General features: G+C 37.8%; 1 protein-coding gene across 1 annotated transcript; it reads right to left on the bottom strand.

The window, feature by feature from the left end:
- Positions 1 to 7,061: 7,061 nt before the first annotated feature.
- On the bottom strand, positions 7,062 to 21,808 carry WBP11 (WW domain binding protein 11; the record flags this gene model as incomplete). Its single annotated transcript, XM_079715325.1, has 12 exons — positions 21,674 to 21,808; positions 19,596 to 19,722; positions 19,050 to 19,081; positions 18,091 to 18,184; positions 15,046 to 15,242; positions 13,999 to 14,132; positions 13,590 to 13,789; positions 12,806 to 12,997; positions 10,500 to 10,604; positions 9,777 to 10,064; positions 8,669 to 8,851; positions 7,062 to 7,495 (listed from the first exon to the last, which is right to left on the bottom strand). Exons 2-12 carry the CDS (start codon positions 19,657 to 19,659, stop codon positions 7,062 to 7,064), a joined length of 1,923 nt encoding a protein of 640 aa, XP_079571451.1. The 5' UTR covers positions 19,660 to 19,722; positions 21,674 to 21,808.
- Between the last annotated feature and the right edge of the window lie 528 nt (positions 21,809 to 22,336).

The following is a 22,336-nucleotide window of genomic DNA, read 5'->3' as shown; positions in this document are numbered from 1 at the left end:
CCAAGGCTTTTTTTTTTCTTTTCTTTTTTCCACTTTTAGATTGGGGTTCTGTTTTACCTTGTTGATTCATTGTTGTTGGTTCTTTTATATTTTTATTTTTCCTAACAAGGCTTTTATTTTTCTAATTTTATTTTATTCTTTATACTTTGTTATTGTTCTCTTCTTTGGGCTTGTTCCCCCCACGCCACCTTTTTTTTTCTTTTTCTGTTGTGGTTTTATTTTACCTTGTTGCCATTGTTTCAATTATGTTTTTATATTTCCTAATATATTTTTTATCATTCTAATTTTATTTTGTTTTTTATTCTTTGATATTGTACTGCTCCTTTTTTTCTTTTTTCTTTTTGCCACACCATGCAGCTTGCGGGATCTTGGTTCCCAGGCCGGAGGTTGGTCCTCAGCTCCTGTGGTCAGAGCTCTGAGTCCAAACCACCAGACTAACAGAGAACCTCAGACCCCAGGGAAAATTAATTGGAGTGAGGCCTCCCGAAGGTCCTAATCTCAGCACCAAGACCTGGCTCTATCCAACAGCCTGCAAATTCCAGTGCTGGATGCCTCAGGCCAAACAACCAGTAAGATAGGAATACAGCCCCACTTCTCAAAAAAAGAAAAAAAGAACGACAAAAAAATATGTTACAGACGAAGGAGCAAGGTAAAAACCTACAAGACCAAATAAATGAAGATGAAATAGGTAAGCTTCCTGAAAAAGAATTTAGAGTAGTGATACTAAAGATGATCCAAAAATCTCAGAAACAGAATGGAGAAAATACAAAAAACATTTAACAAGGTTCTAGAAGAAATAAAGAGCAAACAAACAGTGATGAACAACACAATAACTGAAATTAAAAATACTCTAGAAGGAATCAATAGCAGAATAACTAGGCAGAAGAACGGATAAGTGAGCTGGAAGATAAAATGGTGGAAATAACTGCCAGGGAACAGAATAAAGAAAAAAGAACGAAAAGAATTGAGGACAGTCTCAAAGACCTCTGGGACAACCTTAAATGCAACAACATTCGAATTATAGGGGTCCCAGAAGAAGAAGAGAAAAAGAAAGGGTCTAAGAAAATATTTGAAGAGATTATAGTTGAAAGCTTCCGTCACATGGGAAAGGAAATAGTCAATCAAGTCCAGGAAGTGCAGAGTCCCATACAGGATAAACCCAAAGAGAAACATGCTGAGACACATATTAATCAAAATATCAAAAATTAAATACAAAGAAAAAATATTAAAAGCAGCAAGGGAAAAGCAACAACATAAAAGGGAATCCCCATAAGGTTAACAGCTGATCTTTCAGCAGAAACTGCAAGACAGAAGGGAGTGGCAGGACATATTTAAAGTGATGAAAGGGAAAAACCTACAACCAAGATTACTCTACCCAGCAAGGATCTCATTCAGATTTGACAGAGAAATTAAAACCTTTACAGACAAGCAAAAGCTAAGTGAATTCAGCACCACCAAACCAGCTTTATAACAAACGCTAAAGGAACTGCTCTAGGCAGGAAATACAAGAGGAGGAAAAGACCTACAATAACAAACCCAAAACAATTGAGAAAAGTAGTAGGAACATACATATCGATAATTACCTTAAATGTAAATGGATTAAATGTTCTAACCAAACGACACAGATTGGCTGAATGGATACAAAACCAAGACCCATATATATGCTGTCTACAAGAGACCTACTTCAGACCTAGGGACACATACAGACTGAAAGTGAGGGGTTATAAAAAGATATTCCATGCAAATGGAAATCAAAAGAAAGCTGGAGTAGCAATTCTCATATCAGACAAAACAGACTTTAAAATAAAGACTATTACAAGAGACAAAGAAGGACACTACATAATGATCAAGGGATCGATCCAAGAAGAAGATATAACAATTGTAAATATTTAAGCACCCGACACAGCAGCACCTCAATACATAAGGCAAATGCTAACAGACATAAAAGGGGAAATCGATAGTAACACAATAATAGTAGGGGACTTTAACACCCCACTTTCACCAATGGACAGATCAACCAAAATGAAGATGAATAAGGAAACAAAAGATTTAAATGACACATTAAACAAGATGGACTTAATTGATATTCATAGGACATTCCATCCAAAAACAACAGAATACACTTTCTTCTCAAGTGCTAATGGAACATTCTCCAGGATAGACCGTATCTTGGGTCACAAATCAAGCTTTGGTAAATTTAAGAAAATTGAAATTGTATCAAGTATCTTTTCTGACCACAATGCTATGAGACTAGATATCAATTACAGGAAAAAAACTGTAAAAAATACAAACACACGGAGACTAAACAATACGCTACTAAATAACCAAGAGATCACTGAAGAAATCGAAGAGACAATCAAAAAATACCTAGAAACAAATGACAATGAAAACACGACGATGCAAAACCTATGGGATGCAGCAAAAGTGGTTCTAAGAGGGAGCTTTATAGCAATACAATCCTATCTCAAGAAACAAGAAAAATCTCAAATAAACAACCTAACCTTACACTTAAAGCAATTAGAGAAAGAAGAACAACTCCCCCCCCAAAATTAGCAGAAGGAAAGAAATCACAAAGATCAGATGAAAAATAAATGAAAAAGAAATGAAGGAAACAACAGCAAAGATCTATAAAACTAAAAGTCCATTTTTTGAGAAATAAACAAAATTGATAAACCATTAGCCAGACTCATCAAGAAAAAAATGGAGAAGACTCAAATCAATAGAATTAGAAATGAAAAAGGGGAAGTAACAACTGACACTGCAGAAATACAAAGGATCATGAGAGATTACTACAAGCAACTGTATGCCAATAAAATGGACAACCTGGAAGAAATGGACAAATCCTTAGAAAAGTACAACCTTCCAAGACCAAACCAGTAAGAAATAGAAAATATAAACAGACCAATCACAAGCACTGAAATTGAAACTGGGATTAAAAATCTTCCAACAAACAAAAGCCCAGGACCAGATGGCTTCCCATGCAAATTCTATCAAACATTTAGAGAAGAGCTAACACCTATCCTTCTCAAACCCTTCCAAAATATAGCAGAGGGAGGAACACTCCCAACTCATTCTACAAAGCCACCATCACCCTGATACCAAAACCAGACAAAGATGTCACAAAAAAAAAACTACAGGCCGGTATCACTGGTGAACACAGATGCAAAAATCCTCAACAAAATACTAGCAAACAGAATCCAGTAGCACATTAAACGGATCATACACCATGATCAAGTGGGGTTTATCCCAGGAATGCAAGGATTCTTGCAAATCAATCAATGTGATACACCATATTAACAGACTGAAAGATAAAAACCATATGATCATCTCAATAGATGCAGAAAAAGCTTTCGACAAAATTCAACACCCATTTATGATGCAAACTCTCCATAAAGTAGGCATAGAGGAACCTACCTCAACATAATAAAGGCCATATATGACAAACCCACAGCCAACATCATTCTCAATGGTGATAAACTGAAACCATTTCCTCTAAGATCAGGAACAAGACAAGGTTGCCCACTCTCACCACTCTTATTCAACATAGTTTTGGAAGTTTTAGCCACAGCAATCAGAGAAGAAAAAGAAATAAAAGGAATCCAAATTGGAAAAGAAGTAAAACTGTCACTGTTTGCAGATGACATGATACTATACATAGAGAATCCTAAAGATGCTACCAGAAAACTACTAGAGCTAATCAATGAATTTGGTAGAGTAGCAGGATACAAAATTAATGTACAGAAATCTCTTGCATTCCTATAAACTAATGATGAAAAATCTGAAAGAGAAATTAAGCAAACACTCCTATTTACCATTGCAACAAAAAGAATAAAATACCTAGGAATAAACCTATGGAGACAAAAAACCTGTATGCAGAAAACTATAAGACACTCATGAAAGAAATTAAAGATGATACAAATAGATGGAGAGATATAGTATGTTCTTGGATTGGAAGAATCAACATTGTGAAAATGACTATACTACCCAAAACAATCTACAGATTCAATGCAATCCCTATCAAACTACCAATGGCATTTTTCACAGAACTAGAACAAAAAATTTCACCATTTGTATGGAAACACAAAAGACCCCGAATAGCCAAAGCAATCTTGAGAAAGAAAAACGGAGCTGGAGGAATCAGGCTCCCTCACTTCAGACTATACTACAAAGCTACCATAATCAAAACAGTATGGTACTGGCACAAAAACAGAAAAATAGATCAATGGAACAGGATAGAAAGCCCAGAGACAAACCCATGCACATAGGTCACCTTATCTTTGATCAAAGAGGTAAGAGTATACAATGGAGAAAAGACAGCCTCTTCAATAAGTGGTGCTGGGAAAACTGGACAGCTACATGTAAAAGAATGAAATTCGAACACTTCCTAACACCACACACAAAAATAAACTCAAAATTGATTAAAGACCTAAATGTAACGCCGGACACTATAAAACTCTTAGTGGAAAACATAGGCAGAACACTCTTTGACATAAATTGCAGCAAGATCTTTTTTGACCCACCTCCTAGAGAAATGGAGATAAAAACAAAAATAAGCAAATGGGACCTAAAGAAACTTAAAAGCTTTTACACAACAAAGGAAACCATAAACACAACGAAAAGACAACCCTAAGAATGGGAGAAAATATTTGCAGATGAAGCAACTGACAAAGGATTAATCTCCAAAATATACAAGCAGCTCATGTAGCTCAATATCAAAAAAACAAACAACCCAATCCAAAAATGGGCAGAAGACCTAAATAGACATTTCTCCACAGAAGATATACAGACTGCCAACAAACACATGAAAGGATGCTCAACATCACTAATTAGAGAAATGCCAATCAAAACCATAATGAGGTATCACCTCACAGCGGTCAGAATGGCCATCACCAAAAAATCTATAATTAATGCTGGAGAGGGTGTGGAGAAAAGGGAAACCTCTTACACTGTTGGTGGGAATGTAAACTGATACAGCCACTATGGAGAACATATGGAGAATCCTTAAAAATCTAAAAATAGAACTACCATATGACCCAGCAAGCCCACTACTGAGCATGTTCCGTGAGAAAACCATAATTGAAAGAGTCATGTACCACAATGTTCACTGCAGCACTATTTACAATAGCCAGGACATGGAAACAACCTAAGTGTCCATCAACAGATGAATGGATAAAGATGTGGCACATATATACAGTGGAATATTATTCAGCCATAAAAAGAAACAAAATTGAGTCACTTGTAGGGAGGTGGATGGATCTAGAGTCTGTCATACAGAGTGAAGTAAGTCAGAAAGAGAAAAACAAATACCGTATGCTAACACATATATATGGAATCTAAAAAAAAAAAAAAAAGGTTTTCATGAACCTAGAGGCAGAAAAGGAAAAAAGATGCAGACGTAGAGAATGGAGTTGAGGACACGGGGAGTGGGAAGGGTAAGCTGGGACGAAGTGAGAGAGTAGCGTTGACATATACACACTACCAAATGTAAGACAGCTAGTGGGAAGCAGCCGCATAGCACAGGGAGATCAGCTTGGTGCTTTGTGACCACCTAGAGGGGTGGGATAGGGAGGGTGGGAGGGAGACGCAAGGGGGAGGGGATATGGGGATATATGTATGCGTATGGCTGATTCACGCTGTTATACAGCGGAAACTAGCACAACACTGTGAAGCAATTATACTCCAATAATGATGTTAAAATAAAATAAAAGAATTGACACTATATATTAAAAGCTAAAATCAATAAAAGCAAAAAACTGGGGTGACTACTAACTGGACACACACAAAAAAAGAAAACAAGATACAATGGGAAAGTAAGACCAGGTATGTCTAGCCTAAACGCAATGCATAGATTGTCTCACTGTGTGTATACATATGGTGTGTGTCTTTGTGTATGAAATACACACTGTGGGTGCCTGGATAAATCACACGAGCCCTTTAGTTCCAATACCTTCCTCTGTAAAATGGGGAAAATACCTCCCCAGGATTACTGGATAGGTATTAGTTATTAAAACACTTTGTAAAGAAAGTATCAATGCAAATTAAAAGTGTTGGCATTCTCATTCATTTTCTGTGCTTCTAATAATAAAGGCTCATATAAATGACAAATTCAAAAAAGAAAAAGTAGCAGCCTTTTCTGGCTGATAGTTTAGAAATGATTTAAAAGAACCTTTTCCCATTCACTAGTATCAGTTCACAGAGCTCTGGAGAAGAAAGTAATCTTTGAGAAGAAGACTCATGTTTTTAGCAATACATAAACCCTCTCAATTTCTCCAAAGCCAATATATAATAAACCTAAAGGAAAATAATTATCTCTTCTTCATCCTTTAAAATTTAAAGCTTAACGTGTTAACCACATTTTCAATAAAATTCTCATTCCATACCAGAAATGGTAGTTCCTTAAACCCAAGTTTTAAAGTTGCTTCTTTTCTGCCCATAAAACAGATATTAGGTTTATACGTTATCAGTAACACAGAGGATATCTTGGTGTAGGACATTTATTTATTTATTCCATGAAACACTTAAAGTTTAGGTCAGTGGGAAATAATTTTAATCAAAGAATTGTACATTTTCTTCCCACATATCTTGGTTTGTATTAGGAAATGACATTGTGATCCATTTCACTACAATATTACAAAATATTTACAAGAAAATATTTAAAATAACTCAAACATGAAAGGCAAGATGGGGTGAAACTGGTTTTTTAGAAATCTCTGCTCCAGTGCCCAGAGCACACAAGAAGAGAATCAAAACAAATAAGTAACAAAGATCCCCTTGATGCCAAGTTTCCAAGGAACTGGAGTAGGGGAAGAAGTGGGATGAAAATGGTGGTATGAAAGGGGATGGATGTTAGCAGCACTGCTTCAATAACCAATCTATTTTGAATGAAATACCCTCTTTTATATGCAGTAAATTCTGAACAAGGCTAAACTTTAGGATATTCCTTGAACTGAAATTAAAAATACCCTGACAGTGAAAGTGGCTCTTTCACCTAAGTTGAATAAGGGCCTCTCTCTCCATGAACCACTGATGTGAAAAGAAGCCTGTTCTAGCATCAAAAGCTGTCACAGCAGCCCTTCCATCTCTTTCATGAACGCTTCATAAACATCATCCTTAGTTTGTACTGAGACGGGAACAGATGGACCGGATTTGGGGGCTGCTTTGGCAAGAGGCACAGCAGAATCATCCTCTGACTTTCTCTGGGGAGTGGCCGTAGCCCCTTTATTCTCCCGACGTACCCTCAGTGCGGTGGGCACAAATCGAGTAATCTCTGCCTTGGGATTAGTGATCTGTGGCTTGGCACTGATGGTTGCTGTGGCTTTCTTCTCAATGGTGGCTGCGCTTGTATCATCCGCCTTGGGTCGCTGAATCAAGTTGGGTGGAGCACTTAAAACCCCCGGGTTCGGCAAAGGAGCTGGTGGGAAAAGCCCAGGTGGGGCAGGTCCAAGTGGAGGCACCAAAGGTGGGCGCATCATGCCAGGACGAGGTGGAGGGATACCTACATGAAGGAGAAAACGGGCAGATGAGTACCACAAGAATAAAATTTAACTGCTATTAAGGATGTTAAAAACATAGGTTGACAATTTTTTTAAACGGACAATTTATAGAAAATAAATCATGTTGTTTGCTATTTGAAACTCAGGAATATATTCTGATAGTAAAGAATATCTTTTATAAAACAGTATTCACCTTCTGTTTGTATCCCTGTACTTATGTTTTTTCCTCTCTCAATAATGTACTCCTTTAAACTATAAAGTAAAATTAACAATATCAACTGGTTTCAAATATGATCTCAAATTGTCAAATCTGAAATTCGACAGCCCAAGATTCTATTCTACCTGTAGACCGCAGATGTTATCAGAACGAAGGTTGGGGATTTGATTCCCATCCGTTATTTACTGATTTGCACAACACTCCTCCCCCTCAAAAGGTAACTCAATGGATAGGAAATATAATTTTAACCCTGGGATGGGAAAATCTAATTACAAAATGTCACCATTACTGGAAAAGAATTCACGTCTTATTGTCGGCCCAGACATACCATCATCATTTACCAGGAAGTGCAGATTTAATTTCTCCAAATGCCTTTTTTAAGATTGTGAGTATAAAATACCAAATTTCATCAAACCTAAGATGCTATTGCTTATACAGACTCATAATTATTCCAAATACCACTGAGAGAGAGAAAAAAAGTCCAAGTCCAAGCTGAGGAGCTTAAAAGGAGACCTTCACATTAAACTGAGACAGTCAGTGTAGTAAACCATACATACCTGTCACATCTAAGAGGATCACAAGGAAATTTGCATATCTAACCTTGATACTGGGTAAAGAGAATGGAAAAAAACATCTCCCTTGTGATTGTAAACTAAGTTGATACTCATGCAGATGTATGGCATGACTTCACAATTGTAAGTGTAGTCCTAAAAAAAAAAAGTCTTAAATGAAGAATTTAATCCAAAGCGTTCTCTGGCTGGAAAAAGTCCCTCGTGTGATAGGTAGAATCAAAGGCAAATACCATCTGGAAGAACTCAACTTCAATCTATGCCAAAAGCAAATAAAAAAACACCATTTTAAGATACCCCTTGATTTCAGGATATTGAAATGTGAAAATGTCTTAGAGCAAATGAGATATATAGTAGACAAGTTTTTGTCATAGAAATCAATGCCTCACCTGGAGGTGCAGGGGGAGGTAGCCTGGGTGGGGGTCCCCGAGGAGGAGGGCCAGGAGGCAGACCTGGAGGTGGACCGGGCGGAGGGCCAGGGGGTCGACCTGGTGGTGGTCCTGGAGGTAAAAGTCGGGGTAAAGGCCCTCGGAGCCCTGGCATTCCGGGTGGTCTCAGGAATGGAGGAGCTCCTAAAAAGAGAAAAGTGATTAGTTAATGTCAAACAAATAGATTCGAAGTAGTAACTGTGGTATAAGGTGACTGAGATTTAGTTTAACTTATCACTTTAACCTGAAATCAGGTAACTTTAACATTTATTATGGACCATTTCTCTTTATTTCCCAGCACTGACAAAATGCATTCTCAATCACAGCTCTGCTGGGCTGGAAATATATGAGGATGAGACTTCTTAAATGGTTCCAATATAAGCTGAAAATGGAATATAGAGCAGGGTGCTTTAAGGATCCCCTGAAACTCATTAAGATATACAGACAAAGACCACTGGGAATGTCATAAGAAAGGTAATTTTGCTTTGCACCAATCAGAAGAGGATGAACTCAACTGAAGATTTAATTGGCTGACTACAGGATGAAGGACTAAAATCATAACTAGCCAACAAGTTTTACATGTTGTTTCAAATTGTAAATAAACTTTTTTATACTTTTAAGCCAAAGACTCGATTAACACTGATGACTCTGTCTCTAACTATAATGATTACACTGATATCCAAAAACTCCCAACCAAAGAAGGATACGCAACAGTATTTACTGTGCTCTAGTCCTGCTTGCTACCAACTCAGAACTGGGTCAACTTGTCATAAAAAGTAGTACTAAAGAAACCCCCAGTTACATACTCCAGGTTTCTGACGACTAATATCAGAACTAACCCTGAAAAAGGAAGAGTTTTGGAGAAAAAGATGGCTGTCAGAAGTACTATGACTTGCAAACAATGTTGTAGGAATGAGCAAGTTGTGCTTATCCTTTGAGAATCTTGATTTCTTACGGAATTACACTAGGAGGAAACAAAAAATCATCAACACTAATGATGTATATTTTTTGAAATGACTTCACTGTAACCACATTTAGACTTATTTATTTACAACATGTAGGTGCTTACCTGGGGGTGGTCCAGGAGGAAGGCCTGTAGGTGGTCCAGGTGGCCGTAAAGGTGGAGCAGGTGGTGGTCCAAGAGGAGGTGGTCCTGGCATGGGAGGTGCTTGTATCTGAGAAGGAGGAACAGACTGTGGAGGAGCCTGCTGCTGTGAAGAAGCAGATGTGCCATCAGAAAGAGATTCCTCCTTATGCTGTTTTTGTGACTGCTTTTCTGCTTCAGAATCATCAGAATCTTCATCATCATCTTCTGAAAATTCCTCTACTTCTCGTCCCTCCTCAGGGATTTCCTGACCTGAAAGAAATTTTAAACCAGGCACATGGAGTTGATTCATTTCTTACAGCCTGTAAAACAGCGATGCCTGAAACACATGCTCAATAAATGCTTTCTTAAAATTAACAATCAAGTCTTCTTCAATAAAATACTTAGATAACGCAAGAATAAAATAGTATTCTACTTATCCATGCTAGTGTAGCGGAGTGGAATGAGCCCAAGTTTTAGAACAAGACAGACCTGGACTTAAAAGCCAGTCCAACTACTTACTAGTCATGTAACTTTGGGCAGCTGAACCTTGACTTTTGAAAAACAAGGATTATGTCTCCAAACCTTGACTTTTGAAAAACAAGGATTTATAACTTGATTGCTGACATATTAAACAGGAAAATATATGTAAAGCAACCGGCAGGAGGAAATACCAAAAGGTGATTCACTGTTCTTTCCCTGCCTTACCTGCCATTCGAAGCATCATGGCTTGAAGAGGAGTCAGCTCCTTCATGCTCTTCTTCTTCTTCTTCCTTGATTTCCCAGGCATATCTGCAAATCGCACACTCAGACCTAAAGGGTCAGAGAAGGGAGAGTGGAGTGGACTGGGATCAACAAAATTCCGTATATGCTTACTATAAGACAAACGCTATAAAGTACTAGATATAATTGCTTCCCACTACTTGGTAGAGAGACATAGCCATATTAAAGATAGTAAATCAAATGCCAACTGATGGTAAGTATATGCTACAGTGATTTCAAAGTTACAAATTTAAAAAATTTAAAGAATACTATTAACATCTTTATGCCAATAAAATCAAACACCCAGATTAAAATAATAGATTTCTAGAGAAATATAAATTACTTATAATTGGTCAAAGAAGTGATAAGACCAGAACATAAAAAATCAAAATGGTAGTCAAAGATCAAGCCCCTCAAAGGCACCTGGCCCAAATAATTTTATGAGAAAATTCAGCCAAACGTTAAGTTACAGAAATTTACTGTAAAAGGGCACAGGAAAAGATGGAATGCTACCCACAACTTGAAGCTAGCATAACCCTAATACCAAAACGAACCTGCTGGCCAACATAAAATACAAGCAAATTGAAATCAATAGTGTTTTAAAAGAAAAATACATTATAAACATGCAGCATTGGTCCCAGAAATGTAAAATGGTTAACATTAGAAAAGCCATGAATGTAATTCATTACAATAAACAACTGAAAGAAAAATAATAACATCCCAACAGATACTTACGAAGTATTTATAATAAAAACTCTTAGCAAACTTAGACTAGAAGGAAACTTCTTAACCTGACAAGGGCTCTCCACTAGACACCTAACCATGCTAAATGGTGCAGTATTAGTAGCATTCTTATTCTTAGATGGTAAACATTTACAGGAGGATAGAAGTTCCACGTGGGCAGGGCTTCAGTATTATTTACTCTGCATCCTTAGTGTCTAGAAAAATGCCTTGTATATAGTAGAAACTCAATTATTAGCTGAATGTCAAATTATAGTTAGGATAACCATTTCCAGCACATGTGCACTGATAAATATATATAAGAAAAACTAGTAAAAAAAAAAAAACCAAACAAACCTAACTAGTTGGCTGAAAAAAAGGAAAATGAGGTAAATGATCGCAGTCTAGAGAAAAAAAGAACTGCTGTGGCTCTAGCAACTTTCTATTGATATTTTTTTTCTTTTCTTTTTTCTTTTTTTTTTTTTTTTGCGGTACGTGGGCCCCTCACTGTTGTGGCCTCTCCCGTTGCGGAGCCCAGGCTCCGGACGCGCAGGCTCAGCAGCCATGGCTCACGGGCCCAGCCGCTCCATGGCATGTGGGATCTTCCTGGACCAGGGCACGAACCCGTGTCCCCTGCATCGGCAGGCGGACTCTCAACCACTGCGCCACCAGGGAAGCCCTCTATTGATATTTTAAAGTACTAGGTCCTACCTAAAGTGTCCTCTATCATTTTTCATTACCAGCTCTCTCTATCCACCCCTTTAAACTAGCTTTCTGGTTTGAAATCATGATTCTTAAGAAATATCAGGAGAAAAATTTATCATTAATACTAATATCAGTAGTAGTACTAATATATACTGTGTTGCAGCCTGCAAAAACAATCACCAAAGAAGCTCCAAGACTACTGAAATGTGACAAACTATACATTTTGTAAATTTTCTTGATGAATGCCATAGCTTCCTCCTAAAAGTATATGTAACTCAGTCTGAATTTATCATAATCAAACAAACACATAACACACATTATGACATGTTTCCATTAAATCATGACTCTACTCACAGGTGTATCTTTATGTTAACTATGGTTCTCGTTCATGTAAGATACCACGAGCACAGAAAATTTAAAGGGCTTTGAATGTAGATATTTAAACAGACTCATTAAAAACAAACATGTGGTTTTCTTCATACAGTTATGTGGTTATTCTCCTCTCTTTCCTATACATATCCATGACAGGACATCTTTATGCTGTTGAATAGCTAAGAATAGCTATCTTTTCCCCCAAAAGTGGACTTTATCACATAGGCTTTTTTTTTTTAATTACATATACTGCTTAGATCCCCCCCCATAATTATCCATCTAGTACTTACTATGTGTCAACAACTTTGAGATTTTAGAGATATAAAGATCAATAAAGCATTGATCCCTCCTTTCAAGGACCTCACAATTACCTTCACAGATCCATTAATAAATCAGGACCTTCAGCTTGTGTGCTTCTTATTGATCAATACCATGGAATTTTCATCTGCACATACCTGACTTCTTTTCTTCATTGTTTTCTCTCTCATTATCATCACGGTGCAAAAATTCATCCCCTTCACTTTCTCCATCTGATCTGTCAGTGTCGCTGTCATCAGTACTGTCGTCATGCTTATCTTGATCCATGTCTTCAGGATAGCCGTCATCTTCACTGGTGCTGGAAACATCATCATCATGACCCCGTTGAGCTGAAAAGGGAGGAGGAAGCCGGAAACAAGTTATATATGTGGATCCTCCACTACATGGTACCCCAAATACAGAAAATCAGGCTATTTAACTCAAAATAATTTGTTTTAAAAATTTCTATGTATGATCTCAGCTATTCATATAGTCTGACAATATTTTCACTTGACAATCATTTTAAATTCTTTTTGATAATGTAAGATTTTTTTTTAAAGGTTCAAATTTGAAAACAGATTCTACTTAGAAGGTTATATAGACATGAACATACACAATCATTGTGACTGTATACAATGATGCTCTAGTCTGATAATGATAAAGCTAAAAGGGAAACGGGTATCCAAGTTATCCAAATCTTAAGGAATTGATGGTAAGAGAGTGACATCTTCAAGAAGTCTAATTTAAAACACAACAAACATTTCCATACTTCCTTATGCATGCTGCTTTTACGTGGGTAGATTCTACGATTTACCCATCTGTTGGTATGTACATGCCATCCTCATTTATTTCCCAAGCTCTGAGGGTGGTGAACAAGATGGTTAAACAGCCAACATAAAACATGATAGTGGAAAGCTTCTAAGAGCAAAAGGAACTCCTTACCAAGTTCGGGACTATATAGCATGTCTTCATCTCGCCTACGAGGTGGAAGATCTAGGGCAAAGCCCACTTTACGGCCATATATTTGCAAGACTTGAGGAGGAGGTGGACCAGGGGGAGGACCAGGAGGTTTCCTGCCAGGGGGCAAACGTGGAACGCCATGTCCAAGAAGAGGAAGTATAGAAACTGCCCGAGTTGGAGGTCTGTAAAGAAAATTTACAGTAATCACATTAATGACGTATCTACTTCCTCTTCTGAACAATTTTCAAAGGATTTCTCATTTCATATCTAATCAAATGAGGAACTGCTTACATCCCCACTGTCCTTTATTTCCCACTGCATTACTTTTGGCACAGGACAGTAAAGAGATGCTTTTACTACACGCTATTTGACTCTGTTACCACTTCCTTACCCATAGGCTGAGGTCTTCTTAAGGATGGAGGGCGGCTGGGCGCCAGGAAGTGGAATGTCCTGGATCAGGATGTTGGAAGGAGCGTGTGGCATATCTGGCAAAGGAATGCTCTCCACCTCCACATGCTGTGCATTCTGAAACAGGGAGAATCTTTCAATAGATAAGAGTAATCCCCAAACTCAACACTAAAAATTCAACATCAGCTGTTTCAGAACCTGGATTTGCTTTGCACCTAACATAAATATCATGAAAAACAAGAATACAAAGCTGCAAGTCAACGTTTCTAAAGACTGCCAATCAACTGAAACTTCAGAATAATATATATTCAGTGGTAGAGCATGGGCTCTAAGATTCGTCTGCCTTTGCTGAATTGCTGTCACATATGAGCTGTATGACTTAAGCAAGTTACCTTAGCTTCCTTATCTGTAAAATGGGACCCATACTACCTACTTCACCAAAATTATACCATTTTTTTTTTTTTACATTTTTATCTTGAGGCAAAATTTACAATGAAATGTACAAACCCAATGAGTTTTGACAAATGCATATACCTCATACTCCCTCCCAATCAATCCCTAACACTGTCCCAAGGCAATCACTGATACAAAATCTTTCCTCCATAAATTAGTTTTGCCTGGTGTTCATACAAATGGAATCATAACCATGAAGAAAGGATCACATGTTTTTGAGATTTATCCATTAAAAAAATTTGTTTAAATCTCATGTTGTTTTGAGTATCAGTTGATCATTCCTTTTGATCATTGAGTAGTATTCAATTTTATGAACATATAACAGTTTATCCATTATCTTCTTAATGGACAGCGGGCTGTTTCCACTCTTCAGCTATTACTGTATTGGCAGGTAGATCAATTTCTCTTGTATAAATACACAGATTTATATTTGCTGGCTAATGGGGTAGGTGTATGTTTAGTTGACTAGAAACTGCCAAGAGGAGGAAGTTCAACACGATCAGGTCTCCCATGAACAACTTTAAGAGCAGATCTAAGCATAAAGTTTTAGTTTAGCTCTGAAAAGAAACTTGATTACCTTGACAGCATCAAAATATTGGCTAAGTTGAGCCCTCTTCTGTTCATATTCTACTTCTAGCTTTCTCAATTCTTTGTAAATATCTGGATTCTCTTTCTCATAGAGTCGTAAAATACGTTCAAAGGTTTCACGTAGCTTTTTACGCTTGTCTTTCAGCACTTTCTCATTTAACTGTGGCTGTTGCACTGGGTTAAACTCTGAGAGAAAAGAGCAGATTATGAAATTAAATACAAAAATGTCACTCTGTCTAGGTATCAATAGGCTATATCATTTAATAAAAATCTCCTTATATGTTAAAACTTTTCAAAAGGATCCAGACACCAGATATATTCTTGTCAAAAGAAATGCACTATTTATTAAAATTCCACCCCTTTAAGAAGGCCATTAATTTTACTTTCTTTTCTAAGAAATGTCACCTAATTGACTTTATCATCATTGTAATAAAAATCAATTTTCACTCCTCTATGCTAACAACCTGATATAGTGAAGCTTCAGTCAGACAAACCTGGGTTTACATACTACACTGGCTCTGTCATTTAATTCTGAGATCTCTGGCATATTTTACTTGAATTCTCTGATCTTCAGCTTCTTCATCTGGAAAATGGAGACATCAACTACTTCACAATCAAGCTCTGATGATCAAATGAGACCACAAATAAAATATCCAGTGGTGTCTGGCTTACCACTCAACTATTACTTTTATATGGGTTAGTGTTCCTTGTCCAGCTACCATATAAGCCTTTCTCTCCCATGTGTTCAACATGGGGCTTAATTTCAGGTTCCCAAAAGGGACCAAGAGAGATTAGCACAGGACTCCCAGGCCTGCCTAGTCAACCATACCTGCCTCCCTCCATCCCCCTTGCCAGTAACTGACTCAGAGATTAATCGGTATACGATCCAAATTGGGACCAGATCCTCCTCTGAGATTTTAAATATGGGAGAGAGAAGCTCTCACAAGCAGGAATGAAATAAAACTAGAGCAATCTATGGCCTCATCTCTCAACCACCACTAATTCCACACACATATTCCACCTTCTATACCAAGAAATTCACTAGCAGTATGCTGACAGAGAATGGTCGGACAGATGGACAGTCTTGCTAATGATATCTGGATTTTTGAGACAAGGTTCCCTCCAGGATTTCCCAATTATGGGAGTCAAGGTATACTTTTTGCTACTTAGTTTGTATTGAGTTTTATAAATTGTAATTAGAGCTCTGATGAATAGTGTTCCTTCCTCCTTTTTCTTAAAAGAATCACAAGCTTAATTATCATCTTTCTTAAATCCTATTAACTATTAACCTTGATGACTTATTCAAATCCAGAAGTATGGCCTCAAACCACACTATTCCTAGTGTGATTAATGAAAGTGCTAAATGCTTGACTTTAAATCCCAGCTCTGCCACTTCCTAACAGTGTAACCTTGAGAAAGGTACATAACGTCTCTGTGCCTGTGTTTCCTCATCTGTAAAATAGGGCGAATACACCTACCCAAAACAGTTGTCATGAAGATTAAATGAAAACGTGGAGAAAAAACCTGGTATATAGCAAGGTAAGAGCTCAATAAACCTCAGTTATTACTATACAATTTGGGGTCATTCAATAGGTAATATCCTGACATCCTAGGGCTAGGAATTGTCCCTACCAATATTTAGAACAGGCAACAAGTGGAATCAGTTATAGCTGAACTGGGAAAGACGCAAGATGATACAACCTGACCCAGAACTCTTGCCCAGGCTGGCTGCAGAGGCTCTGCCACATTATTTCAGAAAGCTTGTAATACCATAACCCCACATAACTGGATTTTTTTGAACCCCATTTAATGCATCACTGAGAAGTTCCGCTGTATCTCTTTTACTCACTATCTCTGTTTTTTAGGCAAACCACCAAACTTGTTTGGAAACCTTTGTAAACAAAACTTGTAAAGATCACTTTAACATGCAATTAAAAAAAAAACGGCAGGGGGCAGAAGACAGAATTGGCAAAAATTTGACAGCTGAAAAGCATGGAGTTAGCTAGACTATTTTATTTTTGGATGTTTGAAAGCGACTAAAAAAAAAAGGAAGATGAAAAACTCCATGTTCTAAAGTTAAGAGAATGGGCTGAATACGGAATCCATTTTGTGACTCGTCTTCTGTATTAATTATAACTACCTAAAGCCATTTTGCACCATTTTGACTCCTATTTTTACTTAATTGTATAATGTTCTGTTAAAAATACTTTCTAGGATTTTTTTCCCTCACATACCTGCAAGTATAAAGTATATAAATAAAGAAGTAAAGGTTAATTAAATATGTTATAGGATCTTTGGAACTTGGTAAAACTGCACTCTATTTTGAAGAGGTTTTGGTTAAACTAAAGAAACTTTTTTTGTGAGTTAGGATAAAACTTCCAATGGCAGCATCACAGATGATTCTCAAGCAACTCAGATACAAGAAAAGACAACATGCAATCATTTCATGTGATCCCAGTTATGACAAAGCAGTGATATTGAAGATGCACATGATGAGACTGGATAAAATTATTCTGTAAAGTGTGAAAAAGGAAGAAATCCTAATATGATAGTTTTTAAAATTTGATTTTAAGTATTTGATTTCTTCTATATCCTTATTAAGTGGTCAATTATCTTTGCATATTCTCATTGGAAAAGATGGGAAATTGACTTATATTCACGGTGGCCCAATATTTAGATTTACATGGTAGTTGCCAATATTAAAATACAAAACAAAAAAACCCCAAGGTGATTTCAAAATCCAGACTTAGTATTCTCTTAAAAAAATGAGCGAGTCAAACTGGGCTTTTGTTAACTTATAAAAAACAATTAGCTAAAGCTAAATAATGGCTTCCCTCTTATTCTAGATGAGCTTTCCAGTTTGTAACAGCCCCTCACCCCATTGTTCTTCTAACACTAAAACTAAATCTAAGCATCACATGCCATAAGCTTTTCTATATTTCTTGTGTCTGTGCTGTTTCACTCATTACCTGCCTGCCTCTATGTATCACACTATTATCCCTGTTGTAAAATCCAGCCTCTTATAAATTCTTACCCATTTCATCCAATTTTTCCATGTCCCGGATAATTTGTTTGGGATCCTTCATCTTTAAAACTGCAGCTCGTACCATCATGCGCTGTTTTTTGTTCTTAGAAAAATGAAAAAAGAGCAGAATTTAAAGAAGCTGAACACTCCTGAGTTTTCGTTTCAATTTGTTTCAACAATCCATGTAAACTGAAGTTGAACTTCTCCTTGGTTTCTGATCACTTGTTTCAACCACCAGAAACAGAGTTATGTAATTAATTTCTTACTCCCCAAAATGTTTCAACTTCAGACAAAAAGATAAAAGTTATTTATTAGAAGTGTTTTCTTAGGCAAGTATTTCTTTTTAAACTTGTGAGATTTTGTTACTTAAGTATTTTAAGGGTTTTTTTTCTTAAAACAAAGTTGCAGCTAAATTCTAAAATTATACATTAGAGAAAAATTTCGCAGAAATTTAATGTCAGCAATGAAACAAGAATAAACAGCTGAAAACTATTAAAAAACTAGGTTCTCTCAATGTGTTAAGGTATGATACTAAAAAGTAAACCCTTTCTTATTCTGGGGAAGCTTTTTGCCACAAACTCAACAACTACATAATCAAGAAAATGGATGTACAAAGCTATTTATCATCACATTTACTTCCATTCACTAACTCAGTGGCTTCTAACAAAGCAGTATGTTATAATAAATAGCAAAAGAGAATTATTTTTTAAAGTATTTATTTGAGTCACTGGGAAGGGTAATCAAATAAACCATGTTACAGTAACCCATCATGAGCTCATCTACAAAATTATTTCTGTTCAGTTTCTAAGTATAGTATTTTGGCTTAGTAAAATCTTACAGTTTGTTATGAGAAGCATAAAATATCTTTTCTGGCAAATAATTGGAAATGTTTTCTAAATCCACTCATCTCAAATAACAAGATGTGCCAAACTACATTTATATCTAATAGGATGATCCTGAAATCGTACCTTCTTTAATTCTCTCTTCCGAGCTTCTTTTCCTTAAGAGAGGGAGAGAGAAAGAATATAAAACTTTAAAATCCTGAGCATTAGCATTTTCTCCAATTTAATACAGATTACTGTCGGAGGTTGCCCCGTGCGCTGTAGGATATTTAGCAGCATTCTTGCCTCTACCCACTAGATGCCAATAGCACCCTTCCAATTATGTCAACCAAAAATGTCTCAAGACATTTTTAAGTTCCTTAAAAAATAACTATGAATCTGAAAAGGTGCCATAAAATACTAAATAAGAACTTGCAAAACAATTTGTTCAAAATACAAAGAGAATTGCCAATTCTACTTTGCAAGTCAATCAAATTAGAAACAAGGGTACTAATTTTTTTTCATGCTTAAAAGTTTTAATCATTTGCCCACTAGAACACTAGATAACTTTATACAACTGACACCCCCTAACACTGCTGATCTTATAATTAAGAAATAATAAAGTACCCTCCCTAAAGCTTACAATTTTTACCACCCCCTCTTCTTCATCATTCCACATTAATGGACACTTACTGGCTTGGTCTGTGGGGTTCATAAATTTTCCACTCTTGGTGGATGATGTAGATCTCCGTCCCATGTTGACAATTTGTGTGGTTTACTTGCTTGTTTAAAAAACAAAACAAAAACTAAACCTAAAAACCTGCAGAGACAAAAAAAATAGCTTATTTTCCCTAGATTTACAAAATTTCTTCCCTTTTATATTTATAAAATTTTTTTCCTAACAATCTCTGAAAAGAAACTTTGATTATTAAGACCTTGTTCTTTCCCTAGTTTTGACATTAGTGTGCAGGAAAGACAGCCTCAACTTCTCTAACCACAAAAAATTAGATTCCTATTATTATTTATAACGGTAATGGGTCTGAAGACCACTATGAATATCATTAAGTCATCAATTAACTTTCTTCTCTGGATCACAGCACTGACTCGTCAACTGAAAGAAATCAATCAAAAAATGCTTCGAGGGCCTCCCTGGTGGCGCAGTGGTTGGGAGTCCGCCTGCCGATGCAGGGGATACGGGTTCGTGCCCCGGTCTGGGAGGATCCCATATGCCGCGGAGCGGCTGGGCCCGTGAGCCATGGCCGCTGGGCCTGCGCATCCGGAGCCTGTGCTCCGCAGCGGGAGAGGCCACAACAGTGAGAGGGCCGCGTACCGCAAAAAAAAAATGCTTCGACAATATGACATAAACCATGTAGATGAGAAGCCATTAGTTCTTTTCCTATATCCTCCCTTTATTTACATGTAGGGTGAAAAAGGAATAAAAAGGGAACAGGGTAATGATCTGGGCTCAACGACAAATAGCTCAGCCTTGCCTCTCTCCATGGTTTCTTGGCATGTATTCCCATCATCTCGAAGACAGTAAAAACTCATTAATTTAAGCCTATTTAATTCAGATTTAGTTCTAATTCAGATGTAATTCCTGACTCTCAAGCAGAAGCTTAAACCATAACTAAAAACACAAATATTCAAAATAAAGTATTGGTATTATATGAGAGATCTTCTAAAAACATCAACATTAAGATCTTTTATTAATAATGCCTACTTGACTCCTGATTTGTATTTTTTAAGGTAACCGAAAGGGATAACTGTGTTTGAGGAATCCTATTTTATAAATCAACATTTTAATGAACCGAAACACTATTATATCCCTTCTTCCTGTTATTCCAAATGAATGAGGTTTAGCTTTTTGATACTTGCTCTTTCCAATAATAAAGGGTGATAAATTTCTTTCCTTTTGAAAGCAGACAGTTTTCAAGGGTGGGAAAAGTAAGATCATGAGGTAGATTTTTTAGCAGACCACAGAATTACACCTTCCCTTCAGGAAGATTTTGTCAGGCACGTTTATTGGTTAATGCGTCTTTCAGCAACTGTTCAACTGCCTTGCTTTCTGCTAAAGGCTTCCAAGCTGTTCCAGTGGCAACTGATTTGCCCTGTTAACGGTTTCCTTCTCAGAAAAACCGGGAGTGAAGGAGGAGGTAGCGGAAACAGGCAAAATTAGCACAAAGAGAAGCTCTTACATCTTCGATAGCCTGCATCTTTTCTGCCTCCCTCTTTCAATTACCCTCAGGCCCGTGTTTTTAACCCTCCTCTCCCACGCCTGAAACCTAGAATAGATACGAAGTACAGAAAATTTTTACAGAAGACACCGTAGTCTTAGTCTGCATGCAGACTACTTTTCTAACTCAAAGCAGAGGCGATAGGAAAATCGGGTCACGTGGCTGTTCAGGGAAACTCTTAACAGTCAAAGAGTCTACAAAGGGACGGAGCCCAGGTCCACCATAGGAGCCAACAGCATTAGCAGCTGCCAAAACCACAGCGACAGTTGCCCCTGACTCGAGGTGCAGGACATCAAGCCTAAGGCAACCAACCGGGCAACGTCAGGAGGCGGCGCTGACCGACCCGGGCGAAGTCAGCCGCTTGACCGCTGGACGCCGCGCCGCCCCAGGGGATCCCCTAGTCCGCGATCGCGGAAACCCCAACTGCTGAGAGGAAGAGCAGGGCGGAAGGGCCTGGTGTCCCCGAGGCAACCGCGCGGGCCCCGGGAAGAGACGGGAAAGATGAAAAAACGGAGTGGAACGATCCCGCACACTCACACTTCTGCTGGGCTCCTGGGACTGTGAGAAGCGGGGAGGGGACGATTCTCGGCCTCTTTGACTTCGTAGGGCCCTTCACCTCTGCCTCTCAGTCAGCCCCCCACCAGCCGCCATCTTGAAACCTCGCGCCCCTCCGCCATCCTTACGTCACTTCCTGTACTTACGGCCGAAGATCTCCGCCTTTTTTCGCCCTGGCACCATAGAAAGTAACCAAAAACTGCAGGACCAGACTCTCTTCCGCTACAATACAGTACCGAATTGGTTGGTTATAGGCTAAAAGCCCGCCTTCACTACGCAGTACAAGAGCTTCATGTTGATTGACACTTACCTAGCCCAATAAGAATATGAAAATGAAGCGTGGGGGATATATGATTGGCTAATGGGACCACTGTTCTACCTCGCCGCAGGCATTCTGACCTAATTTCCGGGAGCTCCATTTATTGAGACTACAGAGGCCTGCGGATAACTGACAGGGAAATGTTTATCGCTGTGTCTGTCGCCTTGAATTGTGCTTTGTAGGTTTTTTGTTTCCTTCATGACGTAAGCGCGTGCGATCTTTCTGGACTTTCCGTTTGAAAACGAATCCCCGAATGATGCACTTCGCTAGCGTGCCGTGCGCCTGGAAGTTCAGTAGTTGTTTTTACATAAAGAATATTTGTAGAC

This window comes from Hyperoodon ampullatus, assembly GCF_949752795.1.
Source record: "Hyperoodon ampullatus genome assembly, chromosome: 11".
NCBI classification, from domain to species: domain Eukaryota; kingdom Metazoa; phylum Chordata; class Mammalia; order Artiodactyla; family Ziphiidae; genus Hyperoodon; species Hyperoodon ampullatus.
Note: the sequence above shows the minus strand (reverse complement) of the source record. Positions and strands in the feature narration are given on the sequence as shown.